The following is a 27,630-nucleotide window of genomic DNA, read 5'->3' as shown; positions in this document are numbered from 1 at the left end:
GAAAGGATCTTCAAGAAGCACTGGGCCCTGCTAAAAGAGGACGATCTGATTGGAAACAAACTTCCCTCAAGTCCGCATTTCGTCTATAGGAAAACAAATAACCTAAAGAATCGACTAGCCCCGAGTTTGCAAAAGACGAAAAAAGCTGAGACGAACAACATATTTGGGATGAAAATCAAGGGATTCTTCCCTTGTCTGAAGTGTAAGGCTTGTAAATATGGGAACAAGATCAAAATGTTCCAATCACATCACACTAAGGAATGCTACCAGATTCGTGATCTGATAAGATGCCAGGATAAAGGTATCATCTACCTAATCGAATGCACATGTGGTCTGCAGTATATTGGCCAAACAACACGACCCTTAAGAGACAGAATAAGGGAGCATATACTGCTAATTGAGAAACTCAATACCGATACCATCTTATATAAACATTTCTCGACTGTGCATAAAGGGAATATTAAAGACATCAAATATGCAGGGATCCAAAAGATCAGAAAAAACTGGAGAGGTGGCAATTTTGAGAAAAAGATTCTCACTATGGAATCAAGATGGATATTTCTGTTAGACTGTTTACATCCGAAAGGACTTAATAACAAGGAAAATCTGAACCATCTATTCTAGAATTAGAATTCTACAACAGACAAATCCATCTTATACGTTCAGTCACACTCTAGAATATGTGATTATGCCGCAAGCATTTAACACCTAACATACAATATATAATTGTTCCAACATAATATACAATTGTTTCAGCTCAAATTCCACCAACAACTAAGAACTAGTATATCCTGTCTGAGACAAATCCCTCTCTCCTTTCAGAATTATATATTCTCCTCACTTTGATCACCACCAAACTGTTTATGGAACGTTTGTAGAATATCTCCATGACTATGGGCACACAAACAGTCCCCCATGAGAATTGAATTATCCTAATTTAAACTTTGAGTTAGATTCACAATGTATGGATATTGATACCACCCCCAGAATTATATATTCCTTTATATATAGAATTATAAGCAGACAAACAAGCCAGCAGTGCGCTCTTTCCTCCCTCACCGCATAAGGCAGTACTTCCGGTATTCGGCACACAGGAGAGTGGGGATGACGTTAAATCACATGGACCATTAAGGAACTGCAGCGTATCTGTCCCATACGCAAAAGAAGTAAGTGATCCAGAATACAAATTGTAGTCCCAAAACCGGTAAGTATAAAAAGTTCCAATCTTTATTTTCCAGGCATATAAAAACAGCAAACGGTACAGTCCAGCTACAGCACAGCACAAACTGACCAAGATTTACATAAAATGTAACACATCAAGAGGGAGAGAAGCTGCGCTCCTCATGCAGCAGACATGTTTCGTGCTTACCAAGCACTTGTTCACTGCTTAAAGGAGCAGCAGCTGCCTTCCACTTAAATAGGCTACAGCTGTGACTAAATTTAAAGATACATAACACACACTTACATTTAGAGATTTACAATAGTTGTCTCCCTCATGGAATGTGTATAACTTATATAAATATATAAACATCTAGCAAAATAGTGTAGGATAACAGTAGTAATGATAAGCATATATATTTCTTTAAATAATAATTACACTGTGATTACAAAATATTCTAATATTAAGAGAAAGATTTGGTTCATGAAATAGCAGAACTCATCAATCTTAACTAATGTCCTTATTTAATCCAAACAGGTAATAGTATATAACTCAAGTTACAAAATGCCCATCAATACTCTACAATTAGGTTTAATCATGTATATACAGATCCCTATATGCAAAGATCTATATCTCTATTAGAGATATAGATCTTTGCATATAGGGATCTGTATATACATACCATTTTATAGTTTCATTTTGACTGCCACTTTTACTAATGACGATACCGGAAGTAACGTCATATTCATTTCCGGTTTTGTGACATTAGACATTCTGACATTTAACATATATGTTAGTATCCCCCTATAAGAGACCAATATATCCGATCTATTATGAAATAATTTATACAATATATCATCCTCTTTATTATAAGTAGGTGTATTGATCCCTGTTTATTAACATCCAACTAAAATCATTGTCGATAAATATTCTTTTATTTACTACCGTTTGGTAGTTTCATTTTTGAATGCTATTGTCACCGGTCCCGATACCGGAAGTGACGTCACATTCACTTCCGGTCTCGCTACATTAGGCACTACTGTATAAATTTTCTTATAAAACCTTCTGTGGATATAAGACCCATTTGTGGAGATATTATTATTTATACAATTACCTGTATGTCTCCACAAATGTGGAAAACCATAAGCAGCATAAGCCGATATCGTAAGTGACACCGGAAGTGACGTAATGTTCACTTCCGTTTTTTCGGATGTTAACAAAAAGCTTAACAAATACAACCCCTATAAGGGTTATCTAATTATCTAGTTAGACCAAATCTGGAATACTGTGTACAGTTCTGGAGACCATATCTTCAGAAAGAAATAAACTAGAAGCTGTCCAAAGGAGGGCTACTAAAATGGTACATGGTCTAAAATATAAAACGTACAAAGAAAGACTCTATGTTCTAAATATGTATAGTTTAGAGGATAGAAGGGAAAAAGGTGACATGATAGAAACCTTCAAATATATGAAGGGACTTAATAAAATAGAAGCTGAAAGCATTTTTCACAAAAAAATAAATGCCAAAACAAGGGGTCACAATCTAAAGTTAGAGGGTAGTAGATTCAGGAGAAATTTGAGGAAGCATTTTTTTACAGAAAGGGTGGTGGATTCATGGAATAAACTTCCATTTGATGTGGTAAACACAAAGACTGTAAAGGAATTTAAAAATGCCTGGGACATGCATAAGGCTATCCTAAGGAAAAAGTAATATTGGTAGACTTGATGGGCCTTTTTGGTTTTTATCTACCGCAGTGACGTGCAGTGAGGTCAGAGGCTAGTGAGGCACTAGATTTGATATGCCGGTGAAACACATGTAGAGAGGCCGCAAGTACCCCCAACAGGGCAGGTTTAAATGATAGCTGAACCAGTGAACAGAAGACATAATCAGGTGATGGGTGAGAGCAAGTTAGTAACCACTGAGTTACTGATCAGCTGATTACTTCACCTGTGCACTGATTCAGCTATAATGAAAATCTGGCCTGTTGGGGGTACTTGAGGACCATTGTTGAGAAACACTGCACTAATGCACCAGCTCATCGGAAATGTATTGATTACCTGGAGATTAAAGCACACATACTCTGCTCACTGAGAACCACACACACAATTCTGTGGCACAGTGCCAGTTACTAAGCAATTAGAATGATACACAATCTCTTCTCTACTCACTACTGTATTGTAAAAATAGAAATAATTTACCATACAAGTTTTACACAAAGGACAACTTATCAATACTGCCAACACAGCTGCTGCAATATGGTGTTCAAGAAACGCACGTGCACATCCCACTTAGGAATGCTGTTCAACAAAGGACACCAAAGGATACCAAAAGAATGAAGTACATAATAATAAAAGTAAAATATAAAGTTTATTTTTTGGTGCAATTTCTATCTGAATGATGGAAATGTAATTATGACTTTCATGTTCCTTTCAAAAACTAATTTGATTTGCTGACATGGGGCCAGTAACAGTTGATGCTAATTCTCAAAATATAAATAACTAGAAAAGTCTATTAAAATAGCATGCTCTACTTCAATTATGAAAGTTTAATTTTAAATGTCTCCCTTTGACTATGTCTTTAACCAGTTACTTTACAGTGGCATTATTTCTAAAAACATTTAACTGCAATAATTACATATATTTTTTTAAATGACTAATTTTCTCCTTTTATTAATATAAACTTGTATTAAAGCAGCACATATTAAAAACACAATGCAACAGCTTTCAATTGATTTGTGAATTACAAGTTAACAGCAGTCTTTAAATAAAAGGAGACACAGAGAAAAATAAAAATAGATACTGCATCCTCTGACTGAACAGACAAAACATATATGGAGTTTGTACCAAATTAAATAAAATAGCCATGAAAAAGGGAGGCTTAACAATATTCAATGCCAGAAACTTTAATTTAAATAATGTGGACACTGCACACTTAACTTCAAACTCTGGGTTTTAAATTATGGATTTAAATCTGAATTGACCCTTTGACTTCCTGTCAGTATTGGGTTATGCTCACTTACTGTACCCCCTGTTAATGAGCTGTATCTGAACACAATTTGTGAATCACAAGAGATGTAGAATACTACTTTACTCTTCTGCTTGGTGTCTCATCTGTTCTTAGGTTAACTCAGTTTCCAGTTGTGTCACATAACCCTGCTCACTGCATCCTCCTTCTGATTAATCTATATATCCTTCACTTGCTAGGAGGCATCAAGAGGGGTGCCTCCTATTGGTCCCAATTTTTGCTGCTAATATATTGACAGAACACAGGTGGCGCTGCAGCACAGCTTTTCCTTTGACCCATGTACTGCAATGGAGAGAAGCGTTCCTGTACCTGCCTCTCTATAGCATTACATGGGGGTAAAATATTTTTTTGGGGACTTTTTTTTTGTTTTAATTAAAATTTAATTAAGCTTTGGCTACATATGGCAGGGTAGGCACTGCCTCCCCTGCCTCCTATGAGTGCATGTCCCTGATCTACCATCAAATTCTATGTTTCTATGTTTCTAATACAATACTACATATCACATAAAGTCAATTAAACTGTGGATATAACTGCCTCTCCATATTCAAGTGTTTATATATTTTTTTTATATATTTTTTACATCTGCCAAAACTGGAAGTACCATGAAACAGAAACCGGAAATGCTAGCCACGAATTGTGGTATTAGAAAAAAATTACATTTAGGAGCTGCTAGATGATATTTCTGTTGTCATCTTTAGGTAAACTAATCAATATTGTTATCAGAATTAAACTACTATCCAGATAGATATACTATTCATTTTCAAAACCTCTATAATAATTTTTTTAAAGAATTTTACCCATGATACATCTCACTAGGAAGTGGGCGGTCCCAAACAGAGGGTTTTGGTGCCCAAACACTATACAGCTTACCATATAAAAGGCCTCTTAATGTTAGAATCATTACTGTCTTGAAAACGCGTCGACATTTGGTAAGCACACTTCTATTGGATTCTCTGTTTCTTGTACATCTACACTATGTTTTTTTTATTTGTTTTTTCTAGGATTTTTTAACCTGTTTTAATCGTTTTTATAAGAACCCAAAGCATCAAAGGACCCCATTGGAGGAATATCACAGTTTGTTTTTTGTTTTTTGTTATGTTCTTTTTTTGACTCTATTTTTATATATATATATATATATATATATATATATATATATATATATATATATATATTTTTTTATTTTTTATTTTGTGTACACAATTTCTTTTTCATCAAGTAACTCGACTATTATTATTTTTTATATATTTTTGACAAGAACTGTATTTGACCACATCACTATTCACCGTTTGGACAAGTGTATTTTAATTTGAATTTCACATCATCTTTGAGGATTCACTGACAACATTGACATTTTATTCACTTATATTGGATTTTAGTCACTTCACATATGGGACACTATTCCCCAATCTGAATCCTTGATTGGTTTCTACACAATATCTGCAAACTATCTGTCAATTTATTATTCTCTTTTATTCAGTGTTTGAAATTATACATTGCCAGGACTGCATTTATTGTCAAGATTTTATCTGCTGTTTCCACTATTGTCATTATTTTATTATTGTCTTCTTTGTATTTATCAACCTTTTATTGACCCTCTGTAATAAATTACATTTACACTATTACTCAGGAGCCCTAATACCATAGGAGTGTTTAATAGCCTCCCCCTTATTGCTACAATACCTCTGCCATTTTAGGTGCTGTATACATCCCACTACTTGTTTTAATCTATCTAGACCTGCTAGGAGGTCTTTGTATACTAGCTCGAGGTATATCCTTGGCGCTCGGTCTGAATTACCTTTATACCTTTTTAAGCCTAACGCACAACTCGTAATCTAGCCGTTTGTTTCTGAGGCATTATTATTTATAAAAGCACTAATTTGCAAGGCTGACTGTCTGGTCAATGACCCCATGTTAGTTTTTTGAAAAATACCCTGTGTTTCATCAATCCCTTTGCTGACAGGTTGGGGCAATAAAGTTCTCTTGTGTGTATTTTAAAATGTATTTATGAGGGTTCTGGCGTATTAAAGGGAAAACGGACACATAAACACAGCAACACATTTCTTCTTGGAAAAACAAACAAATGTTTTTAGCTCACAGGCTAAAGAATATTAACCCCCTAGCATCTAAATCATGAGGTATTCATGATAGGTTTCAGTGGAAGAAGATCCAGAACCCTGTTGTCCTCCTAAATGCTGTTGCAACCAGGGGATACATTACCTTTTTGTCTATTACTATTCTACCTAATAGGTACATTTGCATATTCACTAGTAGCTTGGATTAAATTAGTTTTTCTTGGTGGTTTTGGTAAAAACCCTGGAGCATCTCTGCATTGGCATGAGGAAATGTGTGTTTAAAACTGATGTTGGAAGTAAAAAGATGAGGCGTTGTTAACATACTTTGCAGAATTATGTGCTGCAATGGAAACCCTGTTAGCTAAAGTTTTCTGTGGAAAAAAAAAGCTAATTTGCTTGGCTGTGCAAATGATCTATACAATGATCAATTTATTGTAAATCTCATTTATGTGTCTGGTGTGTGTATAATATAGCATTGCATTTTATTAAAATTATATACACAGTTTAAAATGATAATCTACATTAAAGGGACAGTCAACACCAAAATTGTTATAGTTTAAAAAGATAACTCCTTTACTACCCATTAACCAGCTTTGCACAATCAAAATTGTAATATTATTTATAAAATGTAAACATCTAAATGTATGCCTGTTTCTAAGCCACTAAAGACAGCCTCTTATCACATGCTTTTTTATTAGCTAGTTCATGTAGGCCATATAGATAACATTGTGCTCTCTCCCGTGGAGTTGTGAATGACACTGCACTATTTGGCTAAAATGCAAGTCAATAGATAATAAATAGCCATGTGATCAAGGGGCTGTCAAAAGAGGCTTAGATACAAGGTAATCACAGAGGGTAAAGTGCCATAAAACATGTTGAGATATGTACATATCCTAAAAGGTCTAATTAAGTAAAAATAGTTTGCATAAAAAAATGTTTAAAAATTGCTGGCAAGTATTTTAAAATATTTTTCAAAAATAAGCAGAAATCCTTAAATAGCCATGCTGTCTGGAGCAATCTGCTACACCCCCTTATCAGTGTTAAGACACATGCATTGTATTTCAACTGAATTGACAGCTTCTCTGCATGCTCTAGCAGATCATCACTGTGCACTTTTGCATTCTACCAAAGCAACAATAGATGTAGATATAGACATAGAAGGAAATGTGTTGGGTGAGTTAGAGCTTTACAATTCGGAAACTTAAAAGAAAGGGTTAATGGCGAGGCACTACAGTATAAATTTTCATTTGCAGGTAAAGTAATTAAAGTACATATTATATTTTGTCTCTATCCCAAGTTGTTTTATATCCCTTTAAAAGTATATTAATATAACCAGTTGGCTGTGCAAAATTGTGGAATGGGTAATAAAGGGATTATCTATCTTTTTAAACAATAACCATTTTGGAGTTGACTGTCCCTTTAATCGAACATGAGTATTTGTAAACTAAAATACTATGTTTTCAAGTCAACTTTAAATTTTATTCGAATTTAAAAAAAAAATTTTTTGTCTTTTTTTTTCCCTACAGTTGGCAAACCTTAGTGGGAGGATTACTTCTTCATGTGTGCTGGAAACTAGGTTGGGTGGAAATCAATAGCAGTTCCAGGTATTGTAGTTTATTATAGGGATATTGTTAAACATTTCTAATGCTAGCCTGGTATCTTGTTTGTTACACTGTAAATATTTGACATAGAAGGTGAGGTTGAAAGAAGACTAAAGTCCATTAACAATCTTCACAGATCTCCTATCACCCCTGGTTTTAAGGTACATCAAATTTAAATTTTCAGTATAAAAATTACTATGGATCACTCTCATTTTAAAAAGGAAAACTTTGCCATTCATATACAATGTTCATGTTCTTATTTGCTTTAAACAGTAAATAATAATTTTGTTTGTATTTGGGCTCAAAGATTCTAATTTCTCTGAGTGAATACAGATTTGGGGATAACGTAATAACTAAGGCCTAGATTTAGAGTTTGGCGGTAGCCGTGAAAACCAGCGTTAGAGGCTCCTAACGCTGGTTTTAGGCTACCGCCGGTATTTAGAGTCAGTCAGGAAAGGGTCTAACGCTCACTTTTCAGCCGCGACTTTTCCATACCGCAGATCCCCTTACGTCAATTGCGTGTCCTATCTTTTCAATGGGATCTTTCTAACTCCGGTATTTAGAGTCGTGTCTGAAGTGAGCGTTAGAAATCTAACGACAAAACTCCAGCCGCAGAAAAAAGTCAATAGTTAAGAGCTTTCTGGGCTAACGCCACTGTGCTCTAAAGTACACTAACACCCATAAACTACCTATGTACCCCTAAACCGAGGTCCCCCCACATCGCCGCCACTCGATTAAAATTTTTTAACCCCTAATCTGCCGACCGCCACCTACGTTATACTTATGTACCCCTAATCTGCTGCCCCTAACACCGCCGACCCCTATATTATATTTATTAACCCCTAACCTGCCCCCCACAACGTCGCCACCAGCTACCTACAATAATTAACCCCTAATCTGCCGACCGCAAAGAGCCGCCACCTACATTATAGCTATGTACCCCTAATCTGCTGCCCCTAACACCGCCAACCCCTATATTATATTTATTAACCCCTAATCTGCCCCCCTCAACGTCGCCTCCACCTGCCTACACTTATTAACCCCTAATCTGCCGAGCGGATCTCACCGCTACTATAATAAAGTTATTAACCCCTAATCCGCCTCACTCCCGCCTCAATAACCCTATAATAAATAGTATTAACCCCTAATCTGCCCTCCCTAACATCGCCGACACCTAACTTCAATTATTAACCCCTAATCTGCCGACCGAATCTCGCCGCTATTCTAATAAATGGATTAACCCCTAAAGCTAAGTCTAACCCTAACACTAACACCCCCCTAAGTTAAATACAATTTAAATCTAACAAAATAAATTAACTCTTATTAAATAAATTATTCCTATTTAAAGCTAAATACTTACCTGAAAAATAAATCCTAATATAGCTACAATATAAATTATAATTATATTATAGCTATTTTAGGATTTATATTTATTTTACAGGTAACTTTGTATTTATTTTAACCAGGTACAATAGCTAAAATAGTTAAAATAATTACAAAATTACCTGTAAAATAAATCCTAACCTAAGTTACAATTAAACCTAACACTACACTATCAATAAATTAATTAAATAAAATACCTACAATTATCTACAATTAAACCTAACACTACACTATCAATAAATAAATTAAATACAATACCTACAAATAAATACAATTAAATAAACTAACTAAAGTACAAAAAATAAAAAAGAACTAAGTTACAAAAAATAAAAAAATATTTACAAACATTAGAAAAAAATTACAACAATTTTAAACTAATTACACCTACTCTAAGCCCCCTAATAAAATAACAAAGCCCCCCAAAATAAAAAAATGCCCTACCCTATTCTAAATTACAAAAGTTCCATGCTCTTTTACCTTACCAGCCCTGAACAGGGCCCTTTGCGGGGCATGCCCCAAAGAATTCAGCTCTTTTGCCTGTAAAAAAAAAACATACAATAACCCCCCCCAACATTACAACCCACCACCCACATACCCCTAATCTAACCCAAACCCCCCTTAAATAAACCTAACACTAAGTCCCTGAAGATCTTCCTACCTTATCTTCACCATACCAGGTTCACCGATCGATCCAGAAGAGCTCCTCCGATGTCGTGATCCAAGCCCAAGCGGGGGGCTGAAGAGGTCCATGATCCGGCTGAAGTCTTCATCCAAGCGGGCGCTGAAGAGGTCCATGATCCGGCTGAAGTCTTCTATCAACTGCATCTTCAATCTTCTTTCTTCAGGATCCGTGTTCATTCCGCCGACGCGGAACATCCATCTTCACCGACGACTTCCCGATGAATGACGGTTCCTTTAAGGGACGTCATCCAAGATGGCGTCCCTCGAATTCCGATTTTCTGATAGGATTCTATCAGCCAATCGGAATTAAGGTAGGAAAATTCTGATTGGCTGATGGAATCAGCCAATCAGATTGAGCTCGCATTCTATTGGCTGTTCCGATCAGCCAATAGAATGCGAGCTCAATCTGATTGGCTGATCGGATCAGCCAATCGGATTGAACTTGATTCTGATTGGCTGATTCCATCAGCCAATCAGAATATTCCTACCTTAATTACGATTGGCTGATAGAATCCTATCAGCCAATCGGAATTCGAGGGACGCCATCTTGGATGACGTCCCTTAAAGGAACCGTCATTCGTCGGGAAGTCGTCGGTGAAGATGGATGTTCCGCGTCGGCGGAATGAACACGGATCCTGAAGAAAGAAGATTGAAGATGCCGTTGATAGAAGACTTCAGCCGGATCATGGACCTCTTCAGCTCCCGCTTGGATGAAGACTTCAGCCGGATCATGGACCTCTTCAGCCCCCCGCTTGGGCTTGGATCACGACATTGGAGGAGCTCTTCTGGATCGATCGGTGAACCTGGTATGGTGAAGATAAGGTAGGAAGATCTTCAGGGGCTTAGTGTTAGGTTTATTTAAGGGGGGTTTGGGTTAGATTAGGGGTATGTGGGTGGTGGGTTGTAATGTTGGGGGGGGTATTGTATGGTTTTTTTTTACAGGCAAAAGAGCTGAATTCTTTGGGGCATGCCCCGCAAAGGGCCCTGTTCAGGGCTGGTAAGGTAAAAGAGCTTTGAACTTTTGTAATTTAGAATAGGGTAGGGCATTTTTTTTATTTTGGGGGGCTTTGTTATTTTATTAGGGGGCTTAGAGTAGGTGTAATTAGTTTAAAATTGCTGTAATTTTTTTCTAATGTTTGTAAATATTTTTTTATTTTTTGTAACTTAGTTCTTTTTTATTTTTTGTACTTTAGCTAGTTTATTTAATTTTATTTATTTGTAGGAATTGTATTTAATTTATTTATTGATAGTGTAGTGTTAGGTTTAATTGTAGATAATTGTAGGTATTTTATTTAATTAATTTATTGATAGTGTAGTGTTAGGTTTAATTGTAACTTAGGTTAGGATTTATTTTACAGGTAATTTTGAAATTATTTTAACTATTTTAGCTATTAAATAGTTCTTAACTATTTAATAGCTATTGTACCTGGTTAAAATAAATACAAAGTTACCTGTAAAATAAATATAAATCCTAAAATAGCTATAATATAATTATAATTTATATTGTAGCTATATTAGGATTTATTTTTCAGGTAAGTATTTAGCTTTAAATAGGAATAATTTATTTAATAAGAGTTAATTTATTTTGTTAGATTTAAATTGTATTTAACTTAGGGGGGTGTTAGTGTTAGGGTTAGACTTAGCTTTAGGGGTTAATCCATTTATTAGAATAGCGGTGAGCTCCTGTCGGCAGATTAGGTGTTAATACTTGAAGTTAGGTGTCGGCGATGTTAGGGAGGGCAGATTAAGGGTTAATACTATTTATTATAGGGTTATTGAGGCGGGAGTGAGGCGGATTAGGGGTTAATACATTTATTATAGTAGCGCTCAGGTCCGGTCGGTAGATTAGGGGTTAATAAGTGTAGTTAGGTGGAGGCGACATTGGGGGCGGCAGATTAGGGGTTAATAAATATAATATAGGGGTCGGCAATGTTAGGGCAGCAGATTAGGGGTACATAGGGATAATGTAGGTGGCGGGGGTGTACGGAGCGGCAGATTAGGGGTTAAAAATAATATGCAGGGGTCAGCGATAGCGGGCGCGGCAGATTATTGGTTAATAAGTGTAAGGTTAGGGGTGTTTAGACTCGGGGTACATGTTAGGGTGTTAGGTGCAGACGTAGGAAGTGTTTCCCCATAGCAAACAATGGGGCTGCGTTAGGAACTGAACGCGGCTTTTTTGCAGGTGTTAGTTTTTTTTTCATCTCAAACAGCCCCATTGTTTTCTATGGGGGAATCGTGCACGAGCACGTTTTTGAAGCTGGCCGCGTGCGTAAGCATCTCTGGTATCGAGAGTTGAAGTTGCGTTAAATATGCTCTACGCTCCTTTTTTGGAGCCTAACGCAGCCATTCTGTGGACTCTCAATACCAGAGTTATTTAAAAGGTGCGGCCAGAAAAAAGCCAACGTTAGCTTTGCGGGTCGTTACCGACAAAACTCTAAATCTAGCCGTAAGAGACCTTAGTGAGTGTAAAAATGGGTGTAATTTTATCAAATATTTTTATGATGATTAATTTAGTGCAAGTATTCTACTTCATTATTTTCTATAGCAAATACATTTGTTTAGAAAAAAGTGCGTAAATAGATTGTCAAATCAATAACATGGTATGGATAGAATTTCTTTAATGCATAACATGAAAACTTATCTAGAAAGCTATATTTCAATGGGCAATTCTTATTTGAAAATAGAAGTATAAAATCCAAAACTATGGTGATTTTGAGGAGATGAAATTATGCTAAAGTGAGCTGAGAAAGTGTGTTAACAATTTAAAAAAATGACTTGCGTTGTATTCCAAGGTCATGGCTGTTTTGCCAAAAGAAACTACTCTTTCTGATTATATACAGTATTCCTTATATTAGCTCATTGGTTGTCCCATTCCAAAACCATGGGCATTAATATGGAGTCTTCCCCCCCCAACCCCTTTTCTAGTTATAGCAGATGCAAACCTTCTGGGAAGCAGAGATTTTGGCATAAATCTGTGGTATTTTTGCAAATGAAGCCAAAAGAGCATTTGTGAATTTAGGCACTGATGTTGGACAAGAAGGTCTGGCTTGCAATCGGCATTTAATTAATTCCAAAAGTGTTCAATGGGGTTGGGGGCTCTGTGCAGGATAGTCAAGTTCCTCCACACCAAACTCGTAAAACAATAGCTTCACAGATCTCCCTTTATCATGTAAGTCATGCGGGAACAGGAAAGGGCCTTCTTCAAACTGCTGCAACAAAGTTGGAAGCCCTCAATTGTCTAAAATGTCTTTATATCCTGTAGCAATAAGATGACCCTTCACCCTAATAGCCTAGCCCAAGCATTGAAAAACAGCCTCAGACTTTTAAAAATAAATAATTCAGCAAATTATTTTAATTAAAACTCACTAAGAGTGTTAAACTATTTTCCTCATGCTAAAGTTCATGGGCTAGATTTACTAACCCCCGGATGGACATCCCCGCCCCTGTCTGCCCGGCATTGGGGCTAGCGGCCAATATGCTGCTTGCATATATTATTGCACACTTAGCCTTGCGTACATTGCCTTCTGCTGCTTGCACGCAGCCAGTCGTACGAGCAGGGTCTGTGAATCTCCCCGGTTGCAGAAGTCCATAGGGATTGAAAAAAGGCACTTTATAGTTGGCATATAGGTTAAGATGCAGCAGTCTGATGACCGCTGCTTCTTAACTCTTGGCTGCAGGCTTGCATGAGGGCCAAAACGCTCCATCCCAGATCTTCTTCTGGTAGAGGGCAGATTGCACCCTTTTTCTGGAGGCTTTGTCTCCTCTTGTTAAAGATCCTTGGGTTCTAAATATCGTTTCTTTTAGGTACAAAATAGGCCTCAAATGAAAATCTCCCTGAGGAAGATTTCCTCTATCTCGTGTTCCAAAAGACCCTGTAAAGGCAAATGCCTTCTATCAATGTGTTTCATTCCTGGAACTCATGGGAGTTTCAGAACCTGTGTTGGAACTAGGACAAGGGTTTTACTCAAAGCTTTTAATTCTCAATAAAGAAGGGGCTTACAGGCTTATTTAAGTTTTCAAAACGCTAAACAAGTTTTTCAGGGTTCCTACTATCAAGATGGAAACAATTTGGGCTATTCTCCCTCTGGTATAGCAGATTCAATATATGTCCACAATAGATTTGAAAGAAGGCTACCTTCATATCCCTATCCACTAAGACCACTACCAATATTTAAGTTAGCCATTCAGGACAAGCACTTTCCTTTTGTCGCTCTTCCATTTGATATAGCTACAGCTTCCAGAATTTTTTTACCAAAGTTCTGAGATCTCTTCTGTCTGTAATAAGCACTCAAGGTATTTTGGGGGCTCCATGCCTGGAATTTATCTTGGTTCAAGCTTAATCTTTACAAACAAATGTTTGTTGTTTCTCCAACATAGGTGTGTCCGGTCCACGGCGTCATCCTTACTTGTGGGATATTCTCTTCCCCAACAGGAAATGGCAAAGAGCCCAGCAAAGCTGGTCACATGATCCCTCCTAGGCTCCGCCTACCCCAGTCATTCTCTTTGCCGTTGTACAGGCAACATCTCCACGGAGATGGCTTAGAGTTTTTTAGTGTTTAACTGTAGTTTTTATTATTCAATCAAGAGTTTGTTATTTTGAAATAGTGCTGGTATGTACTATTTACTCAGAAACAGAAAAGAGATGAAGATTTCTGTTTGTATGAGGAAAATGATTTTAGCAACCGTCACTAAAATCCATGGCTGTTCCACACAGGACTGTTGAGAGCAATTAACTTCAGTTGGGGGAACAGTGAGCAGTCTCTTGCTGCTTGAGGTATGACACATTCTAACAAGACGATGTAATGCTGGAAGCTGTCATTTTCCCTCTGGGATCCGGTAAGCCATGTTTATTACGATTGTAAATAAGGGCTTCAAAAAGGGCTTATTAAGACTGTAGACTTTTTTTGGGCTAAATCGATTGATTATTAACACATATTTAGCCTTGAGGAATCATTTTATCTGGGTATTTTGATATAATAATATCGGCAGGCACTGTTTTAGACACCTTATTCTTTAGGGGCTTTCCCAAAGCATAGGCAGAGCCTCATTTTCGCGCCGGTGTTGCGCACTTTTTTTTGAGAGGCATGGCATGCAGTCGCATGTGAGAGGAGCTCTGATACTTAGAAAAGACTTTCTGAAGGCGTCATTTGGTATCGTATTCCCCTTGGGGCTTGGTTGGGTCTCAGCAAAGCAGATACCAGGGACTGTAAAGGGGTTAAAGTTCAAAACGGCTCCGGTTCCGTTATTTTAAGGGTTAAAGCTTCCAAATTTGGTGTGCAATACTTTTAAGGCTTTAAGACACTGTGGTGAAAATTTGGTAAATTTTGAACAATTCCTTCATGTTTTTTCGCATTTGCAGTAATAAAGTGTGTTCAGTTTAAAATTTAAAGTGACAGTAACGGTTTTATTTTAAAACGTTTTTTGTACTTGTTATCAAGTTTATGCCTGTTTAACATGTCTGAACTACCAGATAGACTGTGTTCTGAATGTGGGGAAGCCAGAATTCCTATTCATTTAAATAAATGTGATTTATGTGACAATGACAATGATGCCCAAGATGATTCCTCAAGTGAGGGGAGTAAGCATGGTACTGCATCATTCCCTCCTTCGTCTACACGAGTCTTGCCCACTCAGGAGGCCCCTAGTACATCTAGCGCGCCAATACTCCTTACTATGCAACAATTAACGGCTGTAATGGATAATTCTGTCAAAAACATTTTAGCCAAAATGAACACTTATCAGCGTAAGCGCGACTGCTCTGTTTTAGATACTGAAGAGCATGACGACGCTGATATTAATATTTCTGAAGGGCCCCTAACTCAGTCTGATGGGGCCAGGGAGGTTTTGTCTGAGGGAGAAATTACTGATTCAGGGAACATTTCTCAACAAGCTGAACCTGATGTGATTGCATTTAAATTTAAGTTGGAACATCTCCGCATTCTGCTTAAGGAGGTATTATCCACTCTGGATGATTGTGACAAGTTGGTCATCCCAGAGAAACTATGTAAAATGGACAAGTTCCTAGAGGTGCCGGGGCTCCCAGAAGCTTTTCCTATACCCAAGCGGGTGGCGGACATTGTTAATAAAGAATGGGAAAGGCCCGGTATTCCTTTCGTCCCTCCCCCCATATTTAAAAAATTGTTTCCTATGGTCGACCCCAGAAAGGACTTATGGCAGACAGTCCCCAAGGTCGAGGGAGCGGTTTCCACTTTAAACAAACGCACCACTATACCCATAGAGGATAGTTGTGCTTTCAAAGATCCTATGGATAAAAAATTAGAAGGTTTGCTTAAAAAGATGTTTGTTCAGCAGGGTTACCTTCTACAACCAATTTCATGCATTGTCCCTGTCGCTACAGCCGCATGTTTCTGGTTCGATGAGCTGATAAAGGCGGTCGACAGTGATTCTCCTCCTTATGAGGAGATTAAGGACAGAATCAATGCTCTCAAATTGGCTAATTCTTTCACCCTAGACGCCACTTTGCAATTGGCTAGGTTAGCGGCTAAGAATTCTGGGTTTGCTATTGTGGCGCGCAGAGCGCTTTGGTTGAAATCTTGGTCGGCTGATGCGTCTTCCAAGAACAAGCTACTTAACATTCCTTTCAAGGGGAAAACGCTGTTTGGCCCTGACTTGAAAGAGATTATCTCGGATATCACTGGGGGTAAGGGCCACGCCCTTCCTCAGGATCGGCCTTTCAAGGCAAAAAATAAACCTAATTTTCGTCCCTTTCGTAGAAACGGACCAGCCCAAAGTGCTACGTCCTCTAAGCAAGAGGGTAATACTTCTCAAGCCAAGCCAGCTTGGAGACCAATGCAAGGCTGGAACAAGGGAAAGCAGGCCAAGAAACCTGCCACTGCTACCAAAACAGCATGAAATGTTGGCCCCCGATCCGGGACCGGATCTGGTGGGGGGCAGACTCTCTCTCTTCACTCAGGCTTGGGCAAGAGATGTTCTGGATCCTTGGGCGCTAGAAATAGTCTCCCAAGGTTATCTTCTGGAATTCAAGGGACTTCCCCCAAGGGGGAGGTTCCACAGGTCTCAGTTGTCTTCAGACCACATAAAAAGACAGGCATTCTTACATTGTGTAGAAGACCTGTTAAAAATGGGAGTGATTCATCCCGTTCCATTAAGAGAACAAGGGATGGGGTTCTACTCCAATCTGTTTATAGTTCCCAAAAAAGAGGGAACGTTCAGACCAATCTTAGATCTCAAGATCTTAAACAAGTTTCTCAAGATTCCATCGTTCAAGATGGAAACCATTCGAACTATTCTTCCTTCCATCCAGGAAGGTCAATTCATGACCACGGTGGATTTAAAGGATGCGTATCTACATATTCCTATCCACAAGGAACATCATCGGTTCCTGAGGTTCGCATTCCTGGACAAACATTACCAGTTCGTGGCGCTTCCTTTCGGATTAGCCACTGCTCCAAGGATTTTCACAAAGGTACTAGGGTCCCTTCTAGCTGTGCTAAGACCAAGGGGCATTGCTGTAGTACCTTACTTGGACGACATTCTGATTCAAGCGTCGTCCCTTCCTCAAGCAAAGGCTCACACGGACATTGTCCTGGCCTTTCTCAGATCTCACGGATGGAAAGTGAACGTGGAAAAGAGTTCTCTATCTCCGTCAACAAGGGTTCCCTTCTTGGGAACAATAATAGACTCCTTAGAAATGAGGATTTTTCTGACAGAGGCCAGAAAAACAAAACTTCTAGACTCTTGTCGGATACTCCATTCCGTTCCTCTTCCTTCCATAGCTCAGTGCATGGAAGTGATCGGGTTGATGGTAGCGGCAATGGACATAGTTCCTTTTGCACGCATTCATCTAAGACCATTACAACTGTGCATGCTCAGTCAGTGGAATGGGGACTATACAGACTTGTCTCCGAAGATACAAGTAAATCTGAGGACCAGAGACTCACTCCGTTGGTGGCTGTCCCTGGACAACCTGTCACGAGGGATGACATTCCGCAGACCAGAGTGGGTCATTGTCACGACCGACGCCAGTCTGATGGGCTGGGGCGCGGTCTGGGGATCCCTGAAAGCTCAGGGTCTTTGGTCTCGGGAAGAATCTCTTCTACCGATAAATATTCTGGAACTGAGAGCGATATTCAATGCTCTCAAGGCTTGGCCTCAGCTAGCGAGGGCCAAGTTCATACGGTTTCAATCAGACAACATGACAACTGTTGCGTACATCAACCATCAGGGGGGAACAAGGAGTTCCCTGGCGATGGAAGAAGTGACCAAAATCATTCTATGGGCGGAGTCTCACTCCTGCCACCTGTCTGCTATCCACATCCCAGGAGTGGAAAATTGGGAAGCGGATTTTCTGAGTCGTCAGACATTGCATCCGGGGGAGTGGGAACTCCATCCGGAAATCTTTGCCCAAGTCACTCAGCGGTGGGGCATTCCAGACATGGATCTGATGGCCTCTCGTCAGAACTTCAAAGTTCCTTGCTACGGGTCCAGATCCAGGGATCCCAAGGCGGCTCTAGTGGATGCAATAGTAGCACCTTGGACCTTCAAACTAGCTTATGTGTTCCCGCCGTTTCCTCTCATCCCCAGGCTGGTAGCCAGGATCAATCAGGAGAGGGCGTCGGTGATCTTGATAGCTCCTGCGTGGCCACGCAGGACTTGGTACGCAGATCTGGTGAATATGTCATCGGCTCCTCCTTGGAAGCTACCTTTGAGACGAGACCTTCTTGTTCAGGGTCCGTTCGAACATCCGAATCTGGTTTCACTCCAGCTGACTGCTTGGAGATTGAACGCTTGATCTTATCGAAGCGAGGATTCTCAGATTCTGTTATCGATACTCTTGTTCAGGCCAGAAAGCCTGTAACTAGAAAGATTTACCACAAAATTTGGAAAAAATATATCTGTTGGTGTGAATCTAAAGGATTCCCTTGGGACAAGGTTAAGATTCCTAGGATTCTATCCTTCCTTCAAGAAGGATTGGAAAAAGGATTATCTGCAAGTTCCCTGAAGGGACAGATTTCTGCCTTGTCTGTGTTACTTCACAAAAAGCTGGCCGCTGTGCCAGATGTTCAAGCCTTTGTTCAGGCTCTGGTGAGAATTAAGCCTGTTTACAAACCTTTGACTCCTCCTTGGAGTCTCAATTTAGTTCTTTCAGTTCTTCAGGGGGTTCCGTTTGAACCCTTGCATTCCGTTGATATTAAGTTATTATCTTGGAAAGTTTTGTTTTTAGTTGCAATTTCTTCTGCTAGAAGAGTTTCAGAATTATCTGCTCTGCAGTGTTCTCCTCCTTATCTGGTGTTCCATGCAGATAAGGTGGTTTTACGTACTAAACCTGGTTTTCTTCCAAAAGTTGTTTCTAACAAAAACATTAACCAGGAGATTATCGTACCTTCTCTGTGTCCGAAACCAGTTTCAAAGAAGGAACGTTTGTTGCACAATTTGGATGTTGTTCGCGCTCTAAAATTCTATTTAGATGCTACAAAGGATTTTAGACAAACATCTTCCTTGTTTGTTGTTTATTCTGGTAAAAGGAGAGGTCAAAAAGCAACTTCTACCTCTCTCTCTTTTTGGATTAAAAGCATCATCAGATTGGCTTACGAGACTGCCGGACGGCAGCCTCCCGAAAGAATCACAGCTCATTCCACTAGGGCTGTGGCTTCCACATGGGCCTTCAAGAACGAGGCTTCTGTTGATCAGATATGTAGGGCAGCGACTTGGTCTTCACTGCACACTTTTACCAAATTTTACAAGTTTGATACTTTTGCTTCTTCTGAGGCTATTTTTGGGAGAAAGGTTTTGCAAGCCGTGGTGCCTTCCATTTAGGTGACCTGATTTGCTCCCTCCCTTCATCCGTGTCCTAAAGCTTTGGTATTGGTTCCCACAAGTAAGGATGACGCCGTGGACCGGACACACCTATGTTGGAGAAAACAGAATTTATGTTTACCTGATAAATTACTTTCTCCAACGGTGTGTCCGGTCCACGGCCCGCCCTGGTTTTTTTAATCAGGTCTGATAATTTATTTTCTTTAACTACAGTCACCACGGTACCATATGGTTTCTCCTATGCAAATATTCCTCCTTAACGTCGGTCGAATGACTGGGGTAGGCGGAGCCTAGGAGGGATCATGTGACCAGCTTTGCTGGGCTCTTTGCCATTTCCTGTTGGGGAAGAGAATATCCCACAAGTAAGGATGACGCCGTGGACCGGACACACCGTTGGAGAAAGTAATTTATCAGGTAAACATAAATTCTGTTTTCTATGAAGACAGAGTTGGAGTATCAGTGTTCCAAATAGTTCTCCTTCGCCACAGATCAGGGTCTCTTTCCTAAGAGTCATTATTGACTCATTTTATATGAGGCTTTCCTTAACGGATAAAAACAGATTAAAGCTCCAGACAGCTTGTTTGACTAACTCTTCAGTATTTTCCAAACCTGCAGTAGCTCTGTCCATGGAAGAGTTAGGTCTGATGATAGTAGCATCGGATGCTATTCCTTTTGCACAGTTTCACTTGAGACCTCTTCCACTCTGCGTGCTACGTTTATGATGCAAGGACTATACTTAGATTTTTCTTAGAATCCTCTTGGATTTTAAAGTGAGGCAGTCTATGTCCTGGTGGAAAAATCTCCAATTATTTTCTCTACAGACATCCTTCGTAAGCACAAGTAGTTTGGTCTCCTCTAGTGGTGAGGTTACCAATAAATATCCTAGACCTCTGTGCATCTTCAGGACCCTTCAAAACTGACCTCTCCTGAAAGAAGATACATATCTGAGTTTTCAATCAGACAGTGTCACAGCAGTGGCCTATATCTATCATCAAGAGGGAACTCCCAAGAAGGTTTCTCAATTTTAGACTTGGGCAAAGAGGAATCTCTGTACAATTTCTGCTATTCATATCCGAGGTGTGAACAACTGTAAAGAAGACTTTCTCAGTCACCAATCCCCTTCATCCAGGGGAATGTTCTCTCCATCTGGATGTTTTCAACCAGCTCTATGGGGACTACTAGAGTTAGAACTAATGACTCCTAATTTGAACATTAAACTTCTCAGATACTTTGCAAGATACAGGGCTCCACAAATTGAGTTGATAGATGCTCTAACAGCTCCCTGATCTTTACTCTTGCTTACATTTTTCCTCCAACTGTTTTACTACCAAGCGTGTTAGCTTGAATTAAACAAGCTCTCATTAGCATTCTGATTACTACAGCTTGGCCACAATCTCAAGTCTCTCAACTTGGAGATTGAATGCCTAATTTTAAAACAGAAGCTTTTCTGATGCAGTACCGGTAACTTTAATTAAGGCTCAAATGCCCGTTTCAAGAAAATATATCACAAGGTTTGAAAGGTTTATCTTTCCTGGTTTGGAAAACAAGGTTTTAGTTGGGATTCTTTTAGAATTTCTAGAGTTTCTTAAATTTTTACAAGAGGGCTTGGATAAGGCTTTATCTGTGCCTAGTTCTTTAAAAAGGTTGGATTTCAGCACTTTCTGTATTACGTTATAAGAAAGTTGCTAAACGTCCTGACATTCAGAGCTTTATTCAAGCTTTAGTCAGGGCAATAACATTGAATATGCAAATTTCTCCTTTCTGGAACCTTTATTTGGTTTTAAGAGTTTTGCAGATCTCTCCTTTTGAGACTATGCATAATTTGATCATTTAGCTTCTGTCTTGGAAGCTATTGTTTATTTTGGCAATATCTTTTGCCAGAAGCGTTTCTGAATTTTTTTACTCGTTCTTGACAGTCTCCTTATCTGGTTTTTCAAAGGTTATATTTGACTTTTTTCCAATGTTGGTTTCTTCTGATAATGGCAGTCGGAAAATTGTAATTCCTGTTTTGTCTTAATTCATGAAGCTCTAAAGAAAGACTCTTGCATAATTTAGATGATGTTGAGAACATTTAAATTCTGCTTGGAAGTCTAGAAGGATTTTAGAAAATCCTATAATTTGTTTATTCTTTTCTTGGGTCCCTGCAAAGGTCAGAAGGCCTCAGATGTTACTTTAGCATCTAGGCTAAATTCTTGATTCACAAGGCTTACTTGCAGGTGAGGGAAAGTCTCCCCACCATGTACATTACAGGCCATTCTACTAGATCAGTTTCCACTTCTTGGGCTTTCAATGTGTGGCTTCTATTAATCACTTTTGCAAGGCAGCGACATGGTCATCCTTGCATATCTTCACTAAAGTATACCACATTGTTGTTTTTGCTTCTTCTGAAGCGGCTTTTGGTAGGAAAGTCCTCCAGGCAGATGTGTCTGGAAATTAGGTGTCTGCTTTCAAAACCATTTTTTTCCCCACACAAATTACTCGTGGACTCCACAGCTTGGGTATTAGTTTCCCAGGAGTAATAACCCATGGACTCGCCACCTTATGAAAGAAAACAACATTTTGCTTACCTAATAATTAATTTATTTCATGGTGGTGAGAGTCAGTGAGACCAACCATTTTCTCTAAATTTTATGTATTTTTTTTTTTTTTTTCTGGCGGCAGTTCTAGTTTGCACCTCATTTTTCCTGCTTTTGTCCTGTCACACCTTTTTTACTTCTCCTTTCTTGGCTATATGTAAGACTAGTATTTTGGAGCTTCAATATGTCTTTGAACAATTGCTTCCATCAATGTGCATGAGAGGTTTGCAGGAGATTGGTACAGTGCACTGCCAAGTAGTGTTCTCTGGCAGTCATGTTCTAACATTGAAGGTGACATTGAGGAATATATTTATGTATAAGTATTACATATGTTCTATTATAGTTATGTGAGTACAACCCACTCACCCCTTGTTGTTTTTATGCAAAATCTAATATTAAACATTTTATGAGTGCAAACAACTGTCTCTGGTGTTTTGTATATAGAAACAAAACTCACAGATATTAATATTCAAATAGAGAACTACATACTTGAACATCCACACCCGCACAATTTGTCCATCATGGAGTTGTTTACTAAATTTACAAAATTTTTCAGGTTTGACTACACCAAAAAATGCAATGGCCAAATGTTTAGTGCACATGGCTCCACCATTTCCTACAATATAAAGCTGCAAGTATATTTGGAAATGAATTAAAACTATTGAGGAAAGACAATTTTACGGTAGTATTACATGCAATTTAGTTGTCACCACTATATACATTTATGGCTAAGCTAATGTTTTGCTATTATAAGATGTACTTATGATTTATATCACAATCAGCACTGATAATATATATTAAATTAATGCCATCATACAACAAATTGCATCCTTAGATAATTTTGAGCATTGTGCTCAGAACACCCCAATAAAATGGATATGCGTAAGAACTGGCAACCCCCGCTAGCCAACATTAATGAGTAGAGAAGGGCCATTTCTCAAGCTATATGACTTTTTAGAACAAATAGAATAATACATCAACATTGTGTAATGGAAAGTAATGTGTAGTGTAACTGCTGGTTCTGTTATCTTATGTATTTGCTTTGGTTTAGAATTGCACAATTGTGGTCTTTTTTTGCACCCGTTTGCCACTTGAGGGCAGTGCATACTAGGCAAAGGTTGCACAATTTAGAGCAATGTCATTGATAAATATTTTATTACAATTGGTCTTTAAAGTATACAACAGCAGGAGTTACATTATACAGGCCTTACATTAAATCTCTACAAATGTGTGTTTGTTTATTTTGTTAAGCTATGGAATACATACATGAGTTAGTGAAATGTTTGCAACGATTTTTCAAATTGCTTTTTATGATAAAAATATTTTCAGGTCATATGAAATAGCATCTCCCCAAATTAGATATTTAAATAACTATTTTTTTCAATGGGAAGAAAAAATGTTAAGAAATAATAATAATAATAATAATAATAATAATAATAATAATGTTTATTTAAAGGGACATGAAACCCTATACATTTTTTTTCTTTCATGATTCTTATACAGCATGCATTTTTAAACATCTTTCCAATTTACTTCTCTTATCACCCTAGTCATAAAGGATGATCTTTCTGGATTAGTCATCAGAAGCCATTGTGAAGTTTGCCCACACCCAAAATATTTAAGTGAGATGACCCTAGAGTCATTCACTGGCTGTTGCTTGTGAAGTAATCATAATCAGTAAGTTATCACCCAGAATTTGTTTACCTTAGAGGATGATTTTACAAGCCTGATGATGTGCAAATGGCTTCTTTTGCTTCATTATATTGAAGCATCAGCAATGCACTACTGGGAGTTAGCTGAACTCATTTGTAAGTCAATTACAAGAGGCATGTATGTGCAACCACCAATTAGCAGCTAGCTCTCAGGTCCTGAGCTTACCTAGGTATGTTTTTCCATAAAGGATACCAAGAGAACTAAGCAAATTAGATAATAGAAGAAAATTGGAAAGTTGTTTAAAATTGTATGCACTATATGAATTATGAAACAATTTGGGTTTCACGGCCCTTTAAATAAACATTATTATTATTTTATTGCAATGTGTTTTACCCAAAAACCATCTAATATGAATGTAGAGGTGAGTAAAAAAGTAATTTGTGCTGACCTCATTTCATATGCTAATAAAGAGACATAAAACTTGGGATTTTTCTTTCATGATTCCGATAGGACATACAATTTTAAAGGGACAGTCTACACCTTAGTCATCTTAAAGTTTTACCTTAGATTAAGCTGCAAATAGCCTCCTGCACCTTTTTATATTATGCAGCAGGAATGGTAAAAAAGTTATTTTAAAATGAATATTGTTTATTGCCACTTTAAAACGGCTGCCAAGCTCCACCCACTGATGACATCACAATCTGGGCTGCATCTAGACACTTTTCTGAATAACATTGACAGTCTCTTAAATGCAACTAGTGAGCCTTCTGTAATTAGACGTCACACACAGCCCAGATCATGTCATCAGTGGGCAGAGCTTGGCAGCAATTTCAAAGTAGCCAGAAACAATATTAATTTCAAAATCATAAGAGATACGTGTGCAGCCACCTATCGCCAGCTAGATCCTAGTAGTGTAGGATATGTACATATTCTTTTTCAGCCACGGATACAAAAGAAAAAAGCACATTTGAAAACAGAAGTGAATTTAAAATTGTCTTAAAATTTACATGTTGAATCGTGCAAGTTTAATTTTTGACTTGTGTACGTCGTACAGGGTACATCGTACAGGGTACACACACACACATATATATATATATATATATATATATATGATCAATATGTGTTTATTAAAGGGATACTAATGGGCTAAATGTAGCCACCTATCATCAAGCACTATCCAGGGTGCTGAACCAAAAATGTGCTGGCTCCTAAGCTTAGATTACTGCCTTTTCAAATAAAGATAGCAAGAAAATACATGTTGAATCGTGCAAGTTTAATTTTTGACTTGTGTACGTCGTACAGGGTACATCATACAGGGTACACACACACAAACAAGGAAACTCCTCGGCACACCATGGATACAATAGGTAAAAAGCCAGTCTTTATTCGGTAGATAATAAAAACATAATCCTCATACAGCAACTTGGTAAAAACATATTATATGAACTGGAACAGGGGGAACATCACCTCCTGTGACATCATACGCGTTTCATGCCTCTGGGGCACTTGTTCACTGATAGGGAACAGGTGGTGAAAGTGCTCTTATGTACAGATTTCTGTCCAATGACATAACATCAATTAAAACACATTTCATTAGCCCCTAAGTTCCTATCAAACACACAAATATCTTAGTTAGTATAGCCGCTCTATACAAAACCAACTACAAAAATATATGAGCACTGCAACATTAATTCTGTTCATTTGCCTCAATTTTATAGAACTATTATGCAATGATTCCATATTACAAAGAATAATAAAATATTAATTAAATAATATATATATTATAAAGAACCCAAGTATAAATATTGGTATATGATTTAATTGGACATCAAGACCTAATCCTCACTCAAATTGTGTGACCCTTCTTAAAGAAAATGTTATATAAGGATTGTTAAATGATCACACATATAGAAAAACTTTTATGTTACAGTATATTTTGAGATATTTATCAACGTTGAATAAACATATTTACATCCATTCTGGAATTCAAACCCGTAGGTACCCTGGTTTTTAAATGAAGGATCCAAAAAAACCTCTCGTTCATCAAGTTTCTTTTCCCTGTCTCCACCCCGGGGATGTCTTGGTATAAAGTCTATGCCCTGTACTTTTAGAAGTGTATTATCAGAATTATGAAAATATCTGAAATGTTTGGCAATGGGCGTTTTTGACTCGGGGTCCTCTATGGACCTTAGATGTTCCATGACCCGGTCCTTCAAGGATCGTTTGGTATGTCCCACATATTGGATATTACATCCCTGACAAGTCAATAGGTAAATTACGTGTGTGCTATTACAATTTATAAAATATCTTATATCACTTACTTTACCTAGTGCTTCAGATCTACAGGTATTACCCTGAATAATATGAGAGCACGTCTTGCATCGTGAGGCATTACATTTGTAACATCCCTTGCGTTTTTGTAACCATGTGTGATTGACAACTCTGGGCAGCATAGAGGGTGATAATATGTTTCTCAGAGTTTTTGCTTTACGTGACACAAATTTACAACCACCTTTTAGCACTTGATTTAATTTTTCATCATTCTCTAAAATTGGTAGACTCTTTTTGATTATTTTGCAAATTTTTCCATATTCCATACTATATGGTGTTACAAAAATTGGTACAGAGGAAAAGGGACTCTTATTACTCTCCTTTTTATCTCTTTTGTCTTTTTTGTAAGTGAGAAGTTCTGACCTGGGAACCTTATCTACTTCAATTTTTGCTTGTGTCAGAATTGTTTTTGGATAGCCCCGTGATTTTAATCGCTTCACGGTGTCTGCAGCGTGTTCTTCATAAGTATTTGGATCAGTACAGTTCCGTTTTACCCGAATGAGTTGGCTTTTGGGGATGGAGGCAAGAAGGTGTGATGGATGACAGGAGTCATATTTGAGAATACTGTTACCCGACGTGGGTTTACTGTATAGTTCAACCTGAATCACCTCACCAATAGGTCTAATGGTCACATCCAAAAAATGTAAAGAATTCGTGCTGGATTCTATTGTAAAATTAAGGTTTAACCTGTTGCGTGACACATATTGGTGAAAAGAGTTGATAGACTCATTGTCCCCATCCCAAATAAATACCAAGTCGTCAATGTAGCGACCGTAATAGATAATGTGTTGTCTAAAAGGGTTTCCATCTCCAAAGATGTGGAAGAGCTCCCACCAACCTAAAAATAGGTTGGCGTATGATGGCGCAAACTTGGCGCCCATGGCCGTTCCACATCTTTGGAGATAGAAACAACCTTCAAAAAGAAAAAAGTTGTGAGTCAACAAGTATTCCGTAGCTTTCAACAAAAAAGATATCGTGGCCTCATCATAATTTGATCTATATCTCAGAAAAAACTCCAGTGCCTCCAAACCCTTGTCATGAGGTATTGACGTATATAGTGAGGAAACGTCCATGGAAATTGGAGTGTAACTAGATTTCCATGAAATCCCTTGTATTTGTCTGATAAAAGATGTAGTGTCTTGGATATAACTAGGTAGTGCTAAAACCAAAGGTTGCAAATACATATCCACAAATTCTGATAGTGGTTCGTTAAGGGACCCCATCCCCGCTACAATGGGACGCCCTGGGGGATTAAGGGGATTTTTATGTATTTTGGGGAAATAGTGAAATACGGCAGTTACCGGCCAATCCGGAATCAGATATTCTGACATGTTAGCTGAAATAATGCCAT

At 38.2% G+C, this 27,630-nt stretch overlaps 1 protein-coding gene across 1 annotated transcript in view; it reads left to right on the top strand.

Moving 5' to 3' along the window:
* Positions 1-27,630, top strand: part of TMEM241 (transmembrane protein 241) — a 461,780-nt gene that overhangs the window by 27,992 nt on the left and 406,158 nt on the right. Inside the window, exon 3 of the mRNA XM_053715869.1 lies at positions 7,783-7,860. Coding sequence (XP_053571844.1) covers positions 7,783-7,860 — 78 coding nt within the window. The remainder of the gene's footprint in view (positions 1-7,782; positions 7,861-27,630) is intronic.

Source organism: Bombina bombina, chromosome 5 (genome assembly GCF_027579735.1).
Source record: "Bombina bombina isolate aBomBom1 chromosome 5, aBomBom1.pri, whole genome shotgun sequence".
In the NCBI taxonomy this organism is placed as follows: Eukaryota; Metazoa; Chordata; class Amphibia; order Anura; family Bombinatoridae; genus Bombina; species Bombina bombina.
The sequence above is the reverse complement of the archived record's forward strand: the minus strand, read 5'-3'. Positions and strand labels throughout refer to the sequence as shown.